Raw genomic sequence first — 20,176 nt, 5'->3', positions numbered from 1 at the left:
CATTGTTTCTATTTTCTTGGTGAAGATGTTGATATGTTTGTTATCTCTCAGTGTTGTTTGAGTACATGTTGGACCTTTGAAAATTAAATTAAGTTTGCTTGATGCGAAAGAAGATAACATTCTTTCTCCACGTTTGATTTGGTACACTCTTAAGAAATAGTAATAAAATGATAATGTTATTGTATCGTCACGAATGAAAACTTGATAATAAAGTAAAACAAGTATAAGATGGTAAATTATTTTTAGTTTTTCGAATTAAATAAGTAAAAGTGACTATTTATTTTTTTATATAATGAAAAAGTAAAAATGAAATTATATTTATGAGATGAAGTAAATTCTACTCTTAGCCAAGGCGTGCCTGTGGCTTTCGCTACCAATAATTATAAATTAATAATGCATGTGTTTCGCCCTCCCAACAATTTCTATTGAAAATTTCATGTGTCCTCTCATCATTGATGTTGTGGATCAGTCATTATAAAATAGCTCAGTGTTGTTATATGTTGATGGTGGTGATCACGGGTGTACATGATCGGATTAGTTCGAGTTTTTTAAATATCAAATCAAATCATTTTTAAACTTAATAAAATAAATCAAACTAATAAAATTCCATTTTTGGGGGGTTTTCAACCTCGTATTGGTTCGGGGTTTTCAAATATCAAACCAAACCATTGTGCCGAATTTTTAATTTTTTTAAATCAAACCAAATAATAAACCTTGATTTTTTTTTTCTTCAGATTTTTGAACTTTCTCATACAAACATATAATAATTAACTTGTGCTTTAAATATTTCTTTAGTCCAATCAAAATACAATTATCTAAGGTGTTTTTTAGAAAATAACACAAAATATGATATGAGTATTAATGACACAAAAATATTCAATTAAAAATAATAATGAAATCATCATATGAAAATAAAATAAAAGTCATAATAAAAATGATCATAATTTAAAAGTACTAAATCATGCTAAAATAAATTTAATAAGTATTAGTTACATCACTAAATATTTAATGAAAATTAAAATTAAATTATGTATTTTAATTATCTAAACTAATGTAAAATTGAATAACAAATAGTCATTATTATTGTCATTTTTAGTATTGATTTTCTTTTTTGCATTAGTATTAATTTGATTCTGATTTAAGTTTTCTTATAATTATCAACATCTATGAACTATAATCTTTATTGGACCATTCCGAATTCTAAAATTTAAATTTGAAATAATATATCAAAAGATAAAATTATGAAATAGTAGAAGAAATAATTTAAAGTTATATCAAAGTAAATATTTTAATTTTATGTATAAATAAATTTTAAAATAACATATATAATGTTGGATTGGTTTGGTGTCGGGTTGAATTTTTTTAGTTAAAATCAAACCAATCCAAATATAGTCGGGATTTTTTTTCAATACCAAACCAAGTCAAACCAAACCACTACTCAGATTTTTTTTTCTCGAGTTGACTCGATATGCGGTTTGATTTGATTTTCGGTTTGATTTTGTACACCTCTAGTGATGATTATCGTAAATAATGACTAGTGATGGTGACAATTGACAACTAATCGTGGTGATTGACTATATGGTGGTTATCATATGTTATGGTTGAATTATGCAATATTTTTTATATCCATGTAGACACATATATACCTTTAAAATATATTATTCATTAGTGCAGGAAGGTAAAAGATCATTTTCAAAGTTGGTTATCGTAACAATAATTTCGATTAAAATTCAAATATATCTCAGACAATTTTCCCTAAAAATTCAGAAGTAATTCCAAAAAATGACTCAAAAATATTCTCTTTTACCTATAGTATCAAAAATTATTCCTCATATTTCTTTTCGGGCTTCAAAATTGCCTCTTTATTAATAACACAATTGTATTTAATTAATTTTTAGGAAAAATGACAAAAATTTCTCCCTTAAGTTCACTTATTACCCTTATCCCTTATTAGTTTTATAAATACCTAAAATCCCTTATTTATAAGTTAAATGAGGCGGATACAAAAATGTGACAAAAATAGAGGCGGATACAAAAATGTGATAAAAATCAGACGAATACAAAAATGTAAAAATGAGGCGGATACAAAAATGTGATAAAAAACGAGGTGGATACAAAAATGTGACAAAAAATAAGGCGGATACAAAAATGTGATAAAAAATATATAATCTATCCGACCCCTTTTTATTGTATCAGCCCTATTATGTATCTGTGTTTTTGTATATTTTTGAGGGATTTTGGTGATTAGAAACTTATAAGGGACAAATGGTCATTTAGCCCTAAAAGTATGTTATTTATGTCATTTGCCCTAATTTTTAATCGAACATGTGATTTTTTTTATTGGTCTACATAAAATCAGGGCTGTTCATGGTTATGGTTAACAACCAAACCAAACCACATTTCGAACCAAATCGATTTAAAAAAATCGATATTTGATTTAGTTTGGTTAGGTTTGATTTTTAAATTTTAAAAACCGATATTATTTGGTTTGCTTTTGCTTTTACTAAAAAACAACCGCAAAAATAACCAAACCAAACCGATAAATTAGATATATAAATTTTATAATTATTTATATAATATTCATAAATAAATTAAAAATATATTGTTAAATTTTAGTCGACTTAAGTCTTTAACTTTACCATTTTCTCAAGCCCAACACTTTAGCCCAAGTATAACAATCTCAAATTGAAGTCCATCAAAATCCATTTTTGTCTTTACCTACTGTACTTCACATAAAATAGTAACACTTTCTCTTAAATGAATCGCTTTATTCGTGTAATGAATTGCTTAATTGCTTGACTAAACCGACATTTTTTTCCTGTAGATTGTTCATGTACTTGGTGTTTGTATCTATCGAGATACGTACTTCGTTAAAAAAATTATTACTTTCAAATCGAATAAACCAGAAAAACTGAACCAAATCGAACTAAACCGACAATAACCAAATCGATGGTTATTTTTTCGTTTGGTTTGATTTGGTTTTAGAAATTTGAAAAACCGACTAGATTGATTTGATTTTGGTTTTAACCAATAACCAATCCAAACCGAACCATGAACACCCCTACATAAAATGATAAAAATTTGAACTGACTTATGCACAATCCATTATAAAGAAAATGTTTTGAATTAATATGGCTAAGTGATAATTCATATCTCGTATTCAATTTTAATATTTATACAAATTTTCTCTTATTTAGAAGAAATAGTTTCAAAGTTTCAACACGTATGCTTAATGTAATTCATTTTTAAATCAAGGATATTTTGGTCATTTAACCTATAATCAATATGTGTTAATTTGTCTTACGTGTCATGTATTGTATTCTTTCAATGGACACGTAGCATTCTTTCTCATACTTGTATTACTTCTGTGTTCTGTCTGTATCTCAATGTGCTCTCATCTCCATTTGCTCTCTTTTGTATAATTTTTTTTTATTTTCTTTGGATTCTCTTCATCTTTGATAATTTCTTAGGAAAGAAGTCTCACTTTGATTATTGTGTCTCTAATTAAGCTTGATTGAGATGCAAATCTGCAAAATTATTTTTCCCTTGTTATGAATAATGTCGGAATTTTATTATTTACATCTCTTTGATAATTTCTTTTTCTAAGTAATTTTTATTTGATCTCAGATTATTCTATTGTTGCGATTTTGAATTTGTGAAGTTGATTATTGATATTTTGTTGTTTAACCCTGTTTTTTTCTTGGCAATTGCAGTTTTTGCGAGCTAATTCTCTGTTCGTGTGACTATATAATATTCCAATTAGTAAGTACTATTTTCATATCAAAATTGAATTCGTACATATATAGTACGTTTATAATTCTGTATGTTAACCAATGATAAGAAGGTGGTGTTGAAAAATGTGTAATAGAACAAAACAAATAGACCAAAGCTTGAAAAAAATAGTGAGGATGAAACAAGCTAAACGCCGTGAACTATAATACGATGCAAGCTGATTGATAAGGAAAAAATTTCCTTTGTTGAAGCACAAACAAATAAAGCTCAGTTGAATAGGACTTCAAGCAAGGAAAATGATTGGGGACTTCAAAAAAAGTACAACACAGTTTTAGGAAACGAAAAAAGAAAGTATAATTGGAGACTGGATCATTAGTCCCTTTATATTATCTCAAATACTTCTCATATTTTAAGCTCAAACTCAAAAAAAATAATTAATTAGTACCTTAATGACTTGAGGAAGAACCTCATTAGAAGATAAAACACCATCAAAGGAATTGACTATTTGGTCAACAATGACTCATCAAAGGTTGAGTAAATCCTTTGCATTAGTATTTAGTACTGTAATATAGCTAAGTAAAATTTAGGTGGCTAAGTGAAGGCTAGATAGTTAAGTACTTCTCAAGCTAGAAATCGAATCTTTTCTAAAATGGAGCTGAAATGTTTAATTTTTAGCTTATAACTATACAGATCACTTTTTTGCTTACAATTACTTTTTGTATTTTAATTTCATCGTGGAATATGGATAGAGACACCTTTTGCTACGTTATCGAGGATATGATTGGTTTATGTATATTTTTTATAAACTTAAAAAAATTGAAGTGATAAATCTGTACTTACATTTGTGCGTAACAACTAATCATGATTCAATCATTTTTTCAATCTAATATTTTTATGAATACTAATCTCTCTTCTCTAACCTAATGTAACAGATCTCAATGTTAGGATCAAAAGACCACATAACTAAGACTAAACCTTAGTTATCCTTCCGTACGAAGCATTCATTTTTTTAAGTTAAAATTTAAGGAATTCCATAGTGAACTATAATAATTACAATCTGTCCCGTTAATATTTACTAATAATCCCTTAAAATGACCGTCGCGTGATACATTATTACATTGTGATACATGGTAAACTAAGTTGGTTATTTAAATCAGCTTCAGCTACGGTAACAGATCATGAAGAAACATTAATTCAGCACGTAATTGAATAACACTTTCAAATTTTGAAAATTCAAGATTATATCATCTAGGTTGAAGACAATTTTATGAACATCCAATGAAAAGTCGAAAAATACAAATTTGATTGTTGTTATTGTGGATGATACATGATGAATACATCAATTTTGATGAGACATTCAGGAATTTGGGTGAACGAATTACAGTATGAAAGTTACAAAATCGACGGAATCGTTGCTGGAGATTCAATTTCGTTTTCTAATCTCAAAGCAGCAATTGCAGCCGAGTTGGATATTGATGTATCATGGAAAGATATTGAAATTCGTTACATTGTAGAAGGTAACTCCTGTCCGATGAAGGTTAAGAACGATATGAGTGTTAGACTATATTTAGAATTGAAAAAAAATGAGCCAGGATTTTCAATGTATCCATTATGTATTGACACAATTGAAAAGATTGGTGGTACTGTACATAACTTTGATGGAACATGTGGAGAAATTACATGTGTAGAAGGCACAACACATGATACAGAGGCTTTGGCAATGGTTGAATCTAGTTTATTTGATTCGTATGAAAATCCAGAATTTGGAGTTACAAATGTTATAATCAATTCAGATAGTCTAGATGTGAAGACAGGTCAGATATATAAGGATAAAGCAACACTTGTAGATGTGATGACGAAATATAAGATAAAGAACAACTTCAATTGCAAAGTAAAGAGATCTGATCAACAAAGATATGATAGTGTTTGGAATATATATATATTTACATGCTGTTCAAAATTAGTACATGAAACATTACTATTTGCTATGGAAATCTACATGTATCATTAGTTCGTTGATATTTTAAGTTAGATCTGTTTTAATCTATGATTCACTATTTCGTTAAGTTTATTCATTGAGTTAACTATATTGATACTTTAATCTACTACTGCTGATATAGTAAGGACTATATCAATTTAAACAAGCATAGTAAAAAGTTCTGATACGTGTAAAAATAATTTTCTTCGAAAATGGTAGATACTTTTGTGTAATTCATTGTTTGATTAATTTAAACATTATAGTTGAATATATTATATGATGTAATTGCTATAAGTATTAATATGCTGAAAAAACGTACGCAGCTATGTGTTGGTATGTTTTTCAGACAAATGTGGTTGGACTATGAAGGCGTCCTGCAGGAAAAAATCTGATGTTTTCATTGTTAAAATTTTCAATAGTGAACATACGTGTCCGATGAGGGAGAGGGTATTAACCAAGGTCCAAGCAACAGTTGGATTTGTAAGTGGAGTTACTGCTAAAAATTGGTCAATCATAAACGAATTTATACTCCGAAAGATATAATTGATGATATTAGAGAATTCTATGGGGTTCAAATACTTGGTAACACTATTGACTGCACCAGGAAAATACTTTTGGAAAAGCATACAATTAGTTGATTCTGGGTATTGGAAATCATTGGTATTGCCTTTGACTTTAAGTCCAGTTAATATTGCAAATTCATTTATACCAAATTTTAGGATACACCCGTTTGAATGTCTAATATGCAACACATTAGGGTTGCTTTGTTCCAACTCTAACAACAACAAGCACTTAGTGATTTGGCCCTGAAAATTACATTTAGTAATATCTAAAAAGGATCCAAAAATTGTATCCCTAAACAGTTGGATTACATTCTCCCCTATATATTTTTCAAAGTCCTTCAGAAAAGTGTTGTTAAAATTGACAGCAAACCTTATGGGATGTGTTGCTATCTTTTTTATCTTGTACTTGAGTGGCTGCAATTTGAAAAAAAAATAATTTTTAACGATATTGAATATAAATACTAAATAAAACAACTAATACTAAATAAACAATTAATACCTTACTGATACATGATATCAGTTTTCAAAAATTCATATAGCATAAAAAACATATGATACACATCTAATTCATGTATCAATGCATCCACTAAACACTATAACACACTGAGTCGATCTGTATTAAACTTATTGTCTGATACATGATAACTATTTTCAAATACTCATGATATATATGAAATCATGTGACACGCAATTGATTCATGTATCAATGCATCGACTAAACACTATAACACACTGAGTCGATATATATTAAACTTATTGTCTGATACATGATAACAATTTCAAATACTCGTGATACATAGAAAGGCATCTGACACGCAATTAATTCATATATCATAAAATAAATAAACACTATAACACACTATAAAGATATGTTCAAACGTACTATAATTTTAAAAACAATTTTAAAAGAAGTATAAAAAAGACATACCCGAAGCAATGTCGGCCTGACAATAATGGTTGCTGATGCTTTTCTCTCTTTTTGGTGTATTTTAGCAACCTTTGATTTAGATGATTCCCCACATTCATAGGATCATGCAAAGACTTTTTTCTATTTTCTTTTCAATTTTCATCGTCCGAATCATAAATCCTCCTATTCGTAAAAGGATCCATTAATATGATGTAATAGAACGATGAACAAGAAGAAAAGAAGAAGAAAAGAAGAACAGATGATGGAGTAAGAAGAAGAAGAAGAACCAGAGACGGATGATGAAGTAAGAAGAAGAAGAACCAGAGAACAATGGTAGTTCCAATTTTCAGAAATTTCAGATTTTTGAATTTTGAAATTCAAAATTGCATATTAAATGTTGTGAAACGTGTTTAATTAAAAGTAATAATTCAAAATCCAAAAAGTGATTCAGAAGATTAAGTGTTTTAGTGGAGAAAAAGTAATAATTCAAAATCCAAAAAGTGATTCAGAAGATTGAGTGTTTTAGTGGAGAAAAAATAGGCATGATATTGGGGAAGTGTGCGTTATAGGAGAGAGAAGACCATGTATCTCTAAACTTCTATTAAAATAAAAAAAAAAGGAATTATGTAATATTTAAAAAAAGAAGGAAAAATTAGACAATACTAAACTTATAGTTGTGTATTTAAGTAATTTTTTCTTTTTTTAATAATGTAAATGAAATGTATATACCTATTTTGAAAACTTGGCTCCTTAGTATATTATCAAACAATTAAATAATATGTACAAAGTTTATTTTCTATACATCTTACACTTTATAATACGAAATAATAATTTAATTTTTACTGAATATCAAGTTTTGATATAACATTTTTCGTGTTGGGCCCGTATTACGGTCCCCTAGTAAAGAAAGAAAAGAGTGATCAACAAATTAAGATGAAGTGAGTAGGAGTATTCTGCTGTATAATTTTTCTTCTGCTCTAAAAGTTGTAGCTACATACCAGGTACATATAAGTTCATGAAGTTTGTTCACCCGAACCTCTCAACAATAAATTATACAATGTATTCCGGAATCAAGTATGAACTTTCGTCAAAGACTCGAATATGTGCTCTTCGGCCAATTGCAAGATGCGGTGCTTTTGGAAGGGTTTATATGGGGGATGAATGTTGATTACAGAGAGTTACTCACTCGCATAGTCGGAGGTAAAATTTCCGCTTTAACTTCTTCTTTGTCAACTTTTTTTTTTTTTACTTATCACTGTTGGTAAAGGATATATGTGTTTTTATGCTGCTGAGATTCGGGATTTTCCAAATTGAATGTTATCTTTTGCTGCTAATGGTGTTTCAATGGGAAGTAAGAGATTTTGATTGACGTAATAGCTTAATGTTGTTTCTAATCTCTTTAGATAGGGTGGGGGACGAAAATTCAGTTAAATTGTTGCATAAATGTTAAACTAGTTAATTATGGATTGTGTTTGATTAAATTGAGAATGTTTTCATTGATGAAATCAATTTCTATTGTTCCGTTTTGTTATATTTTTCACTAAAGGTGATTGATTTCCATCAGATATGAATGAAATTTTTTTGCCTTCCAAATTGTGGTTTAGTTCAGTTAACAATTTTGGACGTTGTTCACAGCTTTTCACATCAGAAGTATCACCAAATATTCTCCTCATACCCTATATTCCACCTTGTACAATCATCATATGTCACTTACTATTTTACCCAACAAAGTATAGAAAGTGATCCAAAAATGATTTCTTAAGACAAAATTTAAAGAAGAAATTTCCCAATGCCAAGTACATTAGTTACTTTTTCCTGATAAATGACGTTGTGAGTTCTACGTCAAGGATCCTGGCTTATTGCTTTAAGAAATCTCAGTGGGTGCAACCTGAGAACTTGACAATTTTAAGAGTCTGACTCATGTTTGGGGAGCTTGAAGAAGAACTGGATATTTTTAAGCTATGTTGCTCGGACTCTTCCAAAATGTCGACGTGTGCGTGTCGGATCCTCCAAAGTAGTGTAACTTTGAAGGATCCGACACGGGTCCGGCATCATTTTCGGAGAGTCTGAGCAACATAGCTTTTAAGAATCTGTCTCAAGTTAGGTAAGGTGTATGATGAAAGTCGTTTTACTGTTCTATTGCTTTTTGCTTCTCAGAGATCCCGTTATTTCTTTTTTCGGCTTGCTGTGAAATGTTTTTCCTTGTGTCGAGGGTCTACCAAAAACAATCTCTCCACCTCCCATGCAGGGTTAAGGTCTGCATACATTCAACCCTTTTCGGACGCAACTTTTGGGATTACACTGGGTATATTGCTGTTGTAGTATTGTTTCTCAGACATATCTGAGAACTGCAAGAGAGGCATAATCATTAAATATATTGCTAGAATTTGTTCCTGAGGGTTCAATCTTGTCATTTTTGGGAAAATTTGAATATTTCCCTGAATCTGTTGGTGCTTGCTACTATAGTCACTCAATAAAACAAGGGAGGTTAAACACCTTGTTTTGTTTCCTTTTTCTTATTTATTTAATAATACACTTATTTATGTGGGTTGTTTGGCTGATAAACTAGTGAACATCAACATACCTTTCTGTGATCTTTCGCTTTCCATCTGTACCCTTAGTTGTTTATTTCCATATACCTTAACATGATGCAACTGGAACTGGAATTATGCGTATTGGAACACAATGTTGCCTTTGAAATTCCTGAAATCTTCTTGTTCCATCTTTTGTTTGGCAAATCAGGTTATAAGAATGTATACCGTACAATTATTATTAAGGACTAGAATACTTGCACTGTTGCACAAGAATGGAATTATGCACAGAGATATTAGGTAATTCTTTCATTCAGTATTGTTAGTTATTGGATATTATAACTTGCTTTACTCCATTCAGGAATCTCCATTGCATACTGAATCAATGAGATGTGTGTTTCAATTCATTTAGGGAGTACACTTACCAGTTTACATTAAAGGCTGCCTTAAACTATCTTTGAATTTGGTATATGAAAGAAGGTTGTTGAATTGGTACGGGCATTTCTGGCTTCGCTGCCTTATTCATTTTGTTTTTGCTTCTTGAGATATTTATTGAAAACTGAATTGCCTAACTGTTTTAGGCTTGCTATTTATTATGACCCTTACAAAGTCAATGAGGGTACGCCATATTGGATGGCTCCTGAAGTTATTCTGCAGACTGTCCATAGCTTGTCAATTGAAGTACAATTATCAACTTATTTTTTCTTATCACCTAAAGCCATGAAAATTCATATATATTGACAGTCTAGTGTAAATGCCCTTGCTAGTAGTGGTTTTTTGTTTGGGGGGTGGGGGAGTGGTTGTACATCATATTACTAATGGAGGCCTGCTTTTGTGAGTGAAACCCCTGACCCATATTTCACAATTAGGTGGTCTACATTTCTGTGCTAATCTTCCACCCTCATGTTTCAATACCTGGGACACATATGTCACTGAGGTTTTATGTAAAATCTTGAACTCCAAATATGATTCCCATAGGCATCACAGTTAATAGTAGAATTGCATCATATTCAGAGGCATTGCACTGCTAGTTATCAACTTTTAGGTTCTAAACCATCGTCATATAAAAGAATGCAGGCATAAATAACTAGTTTATCAACAAAACTTGTCTGGTCCAAACTCCAAAGTGTTTTGACTGACAAGAAAATAGAAAGTACAACATGTTTGAAGTTTCTTGTATTTTTCTGAAGTTTGATTAAACTAGGAAGTACTAGGGCAGTCGAGCGTAAGCCTACACTATTAAACTTCATTGATAACCATATTTCAAAAGAATTTTAGAACTTTGAAGGAAAATTTTGACTATTCACTTCTTATTATTGTTTTAGGTTTTCTTTTCCCATTCAAATGAAAAGGTGCAAGGCCATTTTATTAGTCTGAATAAATATGAATGATTAAGATTTATGACAAAATGAACTCATATGTTTTTACTAAGATTAATCTAAATATTAATATGTACATTAGAATATAGAAGTATAGTTCCTAATACATATCTAAATATTTGTAAATTAGGATATAGAAGTATGATTCCTAATACATATCTAAATGTTAAAATATGAATATTAAATAATTTAAATTGTTTGTCTTCTCAACATCTGAATGTATAGAAGTTGTCTTTTATTTAAAATTATCCCCTCTGTCCCAATGTGTGGGACACAGTTTGAACTTCGAGAGCCAAATATTATATGGTAATGATAGTAGATGGTGATGATTATAAATGGTAGCTAGGGGTGATGACAGTTGACTGTGGTACATATAGTAAAAAAGCTACCACATCACTGGAAAAGTTGACTAAGGAAGCAAATAACTCTGAGCAAACAACTAAGGTTCTTGATTTTGTACCTCTGGAAATCATGGTGCCTTTAAGTAATGAGCAATTGGTTGGTGAAAAAGAAGCACATGAGAATAGCGGTGAATAGTCAGGCAAAGAAGAAAAAAATGGTGAGAGTGCAACTGAACAGTCGCATGAAGAAGAAGATAAACACATAACTATGATTGATGATTTGAAGAAAAACTTGATCATAGTACAAGTGAGCATTCATCTAAAGGAGAAGAAGAAAGAAATGACAGCACATCAGCAAAAAATATGGTTGAGGATTGAACGGCAGCTACATTAGAAAGAACAGAAAATAGATAAAAACAACATGATTAAAAGGGATGCCCGATGAGCAGCTGTTGCTAGGTCAAATAATGATTTTGGTGGCTATGATAATTTAAAGGTACTGTATCTCAAATGATGACTGTGATCCTGAGGCTCTTTTGGTTCCAGTAATGCATCAAGACTATTGACATGAAAAGTATGGATTTTAAGACCCACTTGAACGTGTCTATGCCTTACTATTCATGGGTCACTGTGTGTGAGTGTCAACTTTGGAACTCAACTTTTTGAGTTTAAAAATGTTTTGATCAGTTAGGGTATTAAGAAGGATATTTAAAAAAACTTGTTTTGGTCTCTTTTTAGCCTTGAACAAAGATATGGAGCTACAACCCCCACAGAAGCTGATGCGTAGCCTTCTTCTTCGCGGAGTCTTTTGTGAAAAGAAATAGTAGATTTGGTGTGGTTACAGTGACTTGTGTATTTGGGATCAATATATTCATGATTGAACTCTTATGTCATTCTCTAACCCCTCCCTCCTTTGGTTAGCAATTAACAAAGTTTGGAAAAAAATATATGCAAATTAGGTTGATATAGTGGAGAAGTCTATTGAGCTCATTTTGAATGGAAAGGATCCAACTGACAAAAAAGTAAACGATGGTAGTGACTGGTTTGGTTCTTGCATAATATATTGTGTGCAAAAGATACAAAAAAAAGATAGACACCAACGTGTAAAAGATGGCTTTGAATAAAAGTATATTCAATTCAAATTCACGGGAATCAAATAAGTTTCAATCTTACTATTGAATATCTTTTAAAGAATTGAATCCATCCAAGATATAATAGAAAGGTGATCTCCTTATACTCTTGGATGAATTCAGTTCTTCTAAATGATATGCAATAGAAAGATTGAAGCGCATTTGACCCCATGGATATGAAACAAATACATTTTTATTCGACACCACTTTTAACCAGTTGATGATTATCTTTTGCACTTAATATGCTATGCAAGAACCAAACCACGCTCACCGTCACCTTTTGTTTTTTCATCATCCTTGGATCCATCATCTTTTCAATGAGTACAATAGACTTCCCCACTTATCAACCAAATTTGCACCCTCTTTTTACAAAATTTCTGCTAACTGTTGACTAAGGGGTGTAGGGAGGGGAGAGTGACATTGGCGTCTAGTCATGACAATGAATTCGTTAATGCCAAAACAAATAGGCAAACCGTTATAATCATTCTAGATTTTCTTTTTCTTTTCACAGAAGACTCAGCACAAAAAAAATGCTATGCATCAACTTCAATTGAAGGAGCTACATCTTTTTTCAAGTTTAAAGTGACTAAAACAAGTTTTTCGAAATTTCTTCTCAACATCCTCACTGATCAAAACCTCTTTAAACTCAACAAACTGAGTTCTAAGCAGACTCTCGCAGTTACCCTTGAATCATAAGGCCCAGGCATTTTAAGTGGGGTCTTAAACCCATACTTTTTTATGTCAATGTTCTTTACATATTACTGGAAGCAAAAGTGACTCGGGATCACTATTATCTTTTGATGATAACCCTTAGAATTCTTTTTGTTCTTCAGCTATATGACACAGGCCCAAGTTCTGATCATTCAACAAAATATGATAAAAATCAAATAATGCAAAAACCAGATATAGCAGCTAAGTACAGGCCAAAACTCAATTATAACAAAAATCAAATAATGTGACCAACAAAAGTACGAAAGCATGGAGCACAAAGGACAATTTTCAGGACCTCGCAAGCATTTACTTTTCCTTTTGTACGGATATTTCAAGTCTTTTGCTTTAATCATCTCCTATTTTACTTATAGAAAATCTAAAGATGTGCTTATGCTGTAGAGTTAATCCTGACACGAGAACTGCCGAAGCTGGTTTGGAAGATGTTTGCAAGTTTAGCAGTGAGAGGTTCTCTAGTGTGTAATCGGAGAACTTTTTAAGGTAAGAGTAGCTTTGGAATCAACCAAATCCTAAAAAAAGCGGAACTTTGGAATCATGGCAATTTTGATAATGAAAAGTCAGTAGATGATGATATTATGTTCTGATGCATCTGTAAAGTTTGGTTCATATTTTCTTTCCTGTGATGGTATTACTATATATATGGTTTCCCTTTGTCTCAGTAAAGAATATGTTTGCGTGAATGACTAAGTGAACTAAAGTTGCATCTGCATATTTTCTCGAACGTAGAGTTTTAACCCTATCTGTGAACCTGGTGATGATTGGTCCTGCAGATGTGATGAATGTTTGAGTTGAGTCAGTTGACAAGAAGTTGAGCAAACATTCTTTATAGTCAAGCTATCAAGAAGCCTGGTTGTAGCTCCACATGTCAGACAAAAAGGATAGATGCATTTACTGTTTCATGTGACTTATCAGCAGCTGAGGATGATGATTTAACAGTCATAAGTTAGAGCATCCCTGGATGTGAAAAGGTAATTGTTTCATCAATGTGTATTATCTGTTCATAATTTCACCAGCGATGAAACTAAAATGTCTTGGACTTTCAGATCTATTGTTTCTCCTATAAGGGGAAACACTGTTGCCTGTCTAGCGTTTCACATTGCTGAAGTTCTCTAGGGGTAGACCTGAAGAAGTTACAAGCTGCATTATGTGGAGAACTCTACATTTATTGAATGCCTCCACCAGTAAGTCTACCCTAAAGCGTCATCCTAATTAGTTTGGTATCGCTTATGTAATTCCTCTACTTACATTGTGTTATATTCTTTTGCTAAATCGCATGAATTCAAGAGATTATAGGTCTTTTTAGATAACTTTCCAACATGTATCTTAGGTTGTGCGTAATGCAAGTTATTTACCCAGAATACAACTCCATTAGCGTCTAGCATCAACTTTAAAGATCCCAAGACTCAATATTATGTACAATGACGTAGATAGCTCAGAGCCACTGACTGAACTTCAATCCGTTTATCACCATCTAATCTCAGTCTTTACTTTCTTCTATTCTTGCATAATGAATTCATGAAGGGTGCTAGTGTTTGTCAGAGTTCTTATTAATTTTAATTAGTTCTCACAATCTTATCTTATCCTGTAATATGGCTGATAATGATTGCAAGGAATGATCAGAATTGTACTTACAACTGTCATGTATAATCGATTGTCTTGTGATCAGTGATTTTCTGTGTTTGGTATAAAAGTGTGATATTTAGTGATTGAACTCATTTCTTTTTGACCTTTTATTCATGTGCTATCATATAGTGACTGACTGAATTTAAATATTTATCCATCCTGTAAGCTCCCCTTCCCTGAGATTTCATTTGCATTTTGCAGAAGCGACTTCCTTGATGAGAACTGTTTGATGGAGAAAGAAATTCCCTTCTTTCATCAACTGAACAGTATTGACAAACATTATCCTCGTCTTAGCAAGTCCTTATGATGGTGACTCCTTTTTAATCGAGATATTCCATCTACTAAACAATTTTGGCAGACTGCATTTTGCTTTCTTGGAGTCACTCTATTGTTCTCATTTTCCTCTGAAACTTCTGCAACCATATGCTCCCGCACCCTTATTGTGAAGGCTTACAATTTTGACGTATAAAGTTTCTAAGGTTCAAGGTTTCATACTGCAGAGATCATGCGTCAGGCAGTGAGGATCCAGTTCTAAATTGATGCAGAAATAGATTCAGGTTTGCATCTCCGGGGAGATAAATGCATGTTGTACGCACTTGTGTATTATTTTTATTTAGTCTTATAGAGTGAGTATAATGTTCTGAGGTTTCTCATTTTTCGATATGAGATTAGCCCAAAATCATGCATATTTGAAAGTTTACCACCCTAGAACCCTGCAAGTTCTTATCCTTAACCAAGTCTTGTTACATTGCATAAACCCCGTTTAGGGACCAACCTCTTCATTGAGGTTTGCCTCACTATTACACTGTTGGAGTCCCTTTTTGATAACATATTGTCACATCCCAAGAAGATAGTACATATTATTTTCTTTGGCCCCTATTTGTCTATGCACTTTGTGTTTTATATAATGTATTTACTTTTCTCTGTTGAATTTGTTTAAAGCATCTTTCACACTCCTTGTTCAAAAAATGCACCAACTTAAAAATGTGTTAAGTCTTCCCTTTTTTAACAGCCAATCCGTCGGTGGTGGGGGGATTGGAGGAAAATATCCATATAAAGTTGCACAATAGACAAGTATGAATAAGAAGAGTATGAGACAGAGCACACGTTATCCCTTTTTCAGAAAAAAGTATTTTGTTCATATAGAAATAGGGGTATGTAAGTTAAGTATCCCTTTTTCAGAAAAAAGTATTTTGTTCATATAGAAATAGGGGTATGTAAGTTAAGGTTCAAGAAGAAAAAAGTATGATAATACTTTTGAGTTTTCAAGTAAGTATAATTATATGTTTGAATTGTTTTTAAAAACTTGAAAATCAAAGTGAAAACTCATAAAAGCGAAATTTAATTAAATGTCTTTTAGATCACAATTCTAAAGTTATTAGTCATGTGATCAGGAGGTCGAAGGTAAAAGTTTTGAAAACAGTTTTTGACAGAAAGGCATGGATAAGACTATGTACAATTAGGCTCTTGCGATCACGCGCTTTCCAAGCTTGTGCATAGCAGAAGCTTTAGTGCACCGCTCTGACTTAAAACAATAATTCTAAAAGTATTAGATTGAGATATTGATTTTTTTCTCACATGATATCTGAGCCAAATTTAAGTAGCTCACTTTCTCTTATGATGGTCTATGTCTTTTGACTTCTTTTTCTTTCAAGAAAAAAGGGAAAAAGGGGTATAGCCTATAACATCTTATTACAATTGGCTTTCTTAGATATCTTCCTTTATGCAATTAGAAAATAAATTATAAAATTTGCCACACCTCTCTTTTGGATTGTCAACAAAGTCTTAGGAAGTATGCTATACACATAAGCTTTGTCCAAAACCACCACCAAGAAAAAGAGAGGAAAAAAAGGAAATCTATATATTCTAAATCTACTTTTGATGTCCAAAATTAGTGGGAATAGTAGATCTAAACTCATAATTTTAGAAATACGATAACCTTTGTTTATAAAGATGAAGATGAAATTAGAAAAAGAAGTTTGAATCATATATGTAAACGTTTCTAGAGAATTAAAAGGAGCAAATCAACATTTCAAAAAGTTTTAACTTTTAAAAGTTGAAAAAGTTGTAGAAACATCTTAATGAATGAAATATTAAAAGATTATTAAGTATCCTCATTTTTTTATTTTAAAGTAATTAAAACAATATAGAGATGTGACGATTTCATTATATACTCTTGTTTTTTCGGTGGAGCACTTATTTCACATGCTAGTATTTGCTATCCCAAATCCTAGTTTTATTTTAAAGCAGTTTCAAATTAATACACTATTACAAAAGAAGAGGTTGTTCGAATGATAATTATCTTTCACCTTTAATCTTAAGCAAGGGCGCAGCTGTCTTGTACGGGTTCATTTGAACCCCCTTCGTTGAAAAATTATATTATATATATATGGTTAAAATAAATTTATACATACATAGTAGATGTCGAATCCCCCTCGGCTATCTATTTCTATAGATTTTAAACCCCTTATTGAAAATAATCTTAGCTCCGCCTCTGATCTTAAGATTGTGAATTCGATTATCAAGAGAGTAAGAAGATGAATCTTTCGAAAGAGTAAAAGAAAGCTAGGTCAGAGATATTTTAGTATGAGGTTACAAGAATCTCTAGTCATATTATTATTACTTTAATTTAGATACCACTCGTGATAATAAAGTGAGGCAATCACTAATTGTCCATTTAACAAAAATTCCAGTTACACCCCAAATTTTCCTGTTATTTGTTTGAAATTTTGAATCTATAAAGTATAAATACATCACAAGAAAAGTTGTGTTTCACATCCTACTTTTATTCCCTTTTTGAATCCTGTCTTGTTGGATTCTATAACATGTCTCTGTCCACTTCTATCGGATTTTAAGAAATATGTGTCATAAACATATTTAAACTATCTTAGTTTTTTTAAATACCTGAACTATTAAGTTTGTGAGTTTTCTATCTGAACTATCATCAAATGTTTATCAAGACGCAACTCAACTATCAATTGTTTATTTTTCCTACTTTAACACTGATAATATTTCATGTAGAAAAAGTAAACAACGAATAGTTATTTCCAAAAATATTTGGTAATACAGATCAAATAGACACACAGGATAGTTCGATATGAAACTAAAAAAAATAATGTTCACACACTTGATTCATTATATGATTTTTATGGTATCACTAATTGTTTGATATCATCTATCGACCTGACTAATACGATTTTGATTTGCATAAAGGTTTGGGACACACTCTTAATAAGATTTTTTTAAAACTAATAAATTCACTTATATAAATACGATTGCAAATTTCTTAAAAGGAAAAGGATCAAAAATGTCCTTAAGGTATTAGAAATGACTCAAAAATGTCCTCCTTTCATCTATTGGATCAAAAATGCCCTTCCATCCAATTATTTGGATCAAAAATGCGCTTAGAGTTAAATTTCAACCAAAAATACCCCTCCCTTTAACAGAAACTGATGTGGAAAAAATGATTTTTCAAATTTCATGTGTTGGCATTACGATTATTGGTCCACATGTAATTCGACTCAATTTCATTCTCAATCATATCCATCAAACCAAACCCATTTCTAAAAGACCCTACTTTTTCTACCTTCATTTTCATCTTCCTTCTATAAAATTATTTCTAGGATTAATAAAATAATATCAAATTCTTTCGGTAAATTCGAATCTTTGAAAAAAGGTTATAAAAAATCCTATATATCATCATTCTCTTGAATTTTTTTTTTAATTGACCTACTAATTTTGTGGTAGTGAAGCTACGCAATTTAATTTGTACCCCAAAACGTATCAAAAGAATGAGTGAATTTGCTGAGATGGGAACCAAAAAAATCATACATTCAATCTTCCATGGAAGCAAGACACTCATCGAATCAAGTCATGTTTATCACATTTCAAGAAAAATGGAGCCTCTAACAGTTGATGAGGAGTTCAATCTCCAATTAGCTCATGAAAGACTTTGAATTTTTTTTGAGAAATGCTTGGAACATCATGTTCTTTTACTGATTGTTTTGATATTATTTCATTGATATTCCAAATAATTTTTTAGAAGAAAGATGAAGAAAGTGGGAGAAATGAATTTGGGTTAATGGGTATGATTGTGAATGAAAGTGTGTCTAATTATATGTGGACCAATAAAATAATGTCATATATTTAATTAAAAAATGTATATTCGTCACATCAGCTTTCGTTAAAGATAAGGATAATTTTAGGCTTGGATTTAACTATTTTTGATTCAAATAGGTGGTTTGAAACGATATTTTTATCCAATAAATAGAAGAATGACATTTTAAAGTCATTTTCAATACCTTAACGGCATTTTTGAGCCTTTTCTGTTTCTTAAATAAATATAGTATACACTCTATGGCATAGGAAAAAGAGTGGCCCAAATCTTTTGCAATTAGACTTTACTCGTTGGCTGTGACATTTGTCTCAACCAAATAAATATTAAATGTTCACACTTGTAAGTTTTAGTGTCTTGATATTTTCATGCTATAATATTCTTTTTAAGATCTCCTAATATTGGGTGGTAATTTCCTTCTTTAAACTTTGATGGCGCCTAATAATGCTCCCAATTTTAGCATCATTTACGTTCTTTTGGTCCAACATTGACGCTAGAATATTCATCCAAGAATTATGCACCAACAACAACGTTTAACACACCATAGTACGGATATATCTATATATATATATATATATATATATATATATATATATATATATCAAATTGTCATTACGATATCGAACTTTATGAAGGACATTTTATTCCTGCATTATTTAATAGTGTACTTTAAAGGTATATACGTGTCCGCGTGAACATCATAAATATTGCATCATTTTAAATAGTAATGTGTCCACGTTGACATATTTATACCTTTAAAATATACTTCTAAAAAGTGCAGGGGATAAAAAGTCTTCCATCAAGTTTAGTATCGTATCAACAATTTTGGTTTGGTTATCAAAAAAAATGACAATTTTAAACAAAATTGAAATATTTTTCAGACCTTTTTAATACAATTTGCTTAGTTTATTACTTGGGTCGTGTCACACTCCAAAATAACCGTGGAAAGTTGGAAATTATTACTTTACTGCCTATAAGTTAGCCTATTTGGCCAAGATCAACAATAATAACATATTTAGTGAAAAATCTCATAATGTGAGTTCAGAAAAGTAGAGTGACGCAGGTCTTATCACTATTTTGAGCACGTAGTGAGACTATTTCGGAAGATCCTCGATTTAAATGTGTCAAATTCAAGTAACAGTAGAAAAA

At 31.0% G+C, this 20,176-nt stretch overlaps 1 protein-coding gene and 1 long non-coding RNA gene across 5 annotated transcripts; both read left to right on the top strand.

Moving 5' to 3' along the window:
- Window positions 1-5,080: 5,080 nt before the first annotated feature.
- On the top strand, window positions 5,081-6,253 carry LOC114077535. Its single transcript, XM_027917568.1, has 2 exons — window positions 5,081-5,644; window positions 6,032-6,253. The coding sequence occupies exons 1-2, from the start codon at window positions 5,081-5,083 to the stop codon at window positions 6,251-6,253; spliced, it is 786 nt and encodes a 261-aa protein (XP_027773369.1).
- Window positions 6,254-8,073: 1,820 nt separating this feature from the next.
- LOC107021656 lies at window positions 8,074-15,844 on the top strand. Of its 4 annotated transcripts, none has more exons than XR_003578747.1 (7): window positions 8,074-8,380; window positions 9,923-11,927; window positions 13,465-13,592; window positions 13,672-13,770; window positions 14,061-14,258; window positions 14,334-14,471; window positions 15,115-15,844. It is a non-coding gene; the product is annotated as an uncharacterized LOC107021656 (long non-coding RNA). The 4 variants fall into 4 exon arrangements; XR_001457059.2 differs by having other exon boundaries at window positions 13,395-13,592; XR_001457057.2 differs by having other exon boundaries at window positions 9,923-13,592.
- Window positions 15,845-20,176: the final 4,332 nt, after the last annotated feature.

The sequence above is a fragment of the Solanum pennellii genome, chromosome 6 (genome assembly GCF_001406875.1).
Source record: "Solanum pennellii chromosome 6, SPENNV200".
Classification (NCBI taxonomy): Eukaryota; Viridiplantae; Streptophyta; class Magnoliopsida; order Solanales; family Solanaceae; genus Solanum; species Solanum pennellii.
The sequence above is the reverse complement of the archived record's forward strand: the minus strand, read 5'-3'. Positions and strand labels throughout refer to the sequence as shown.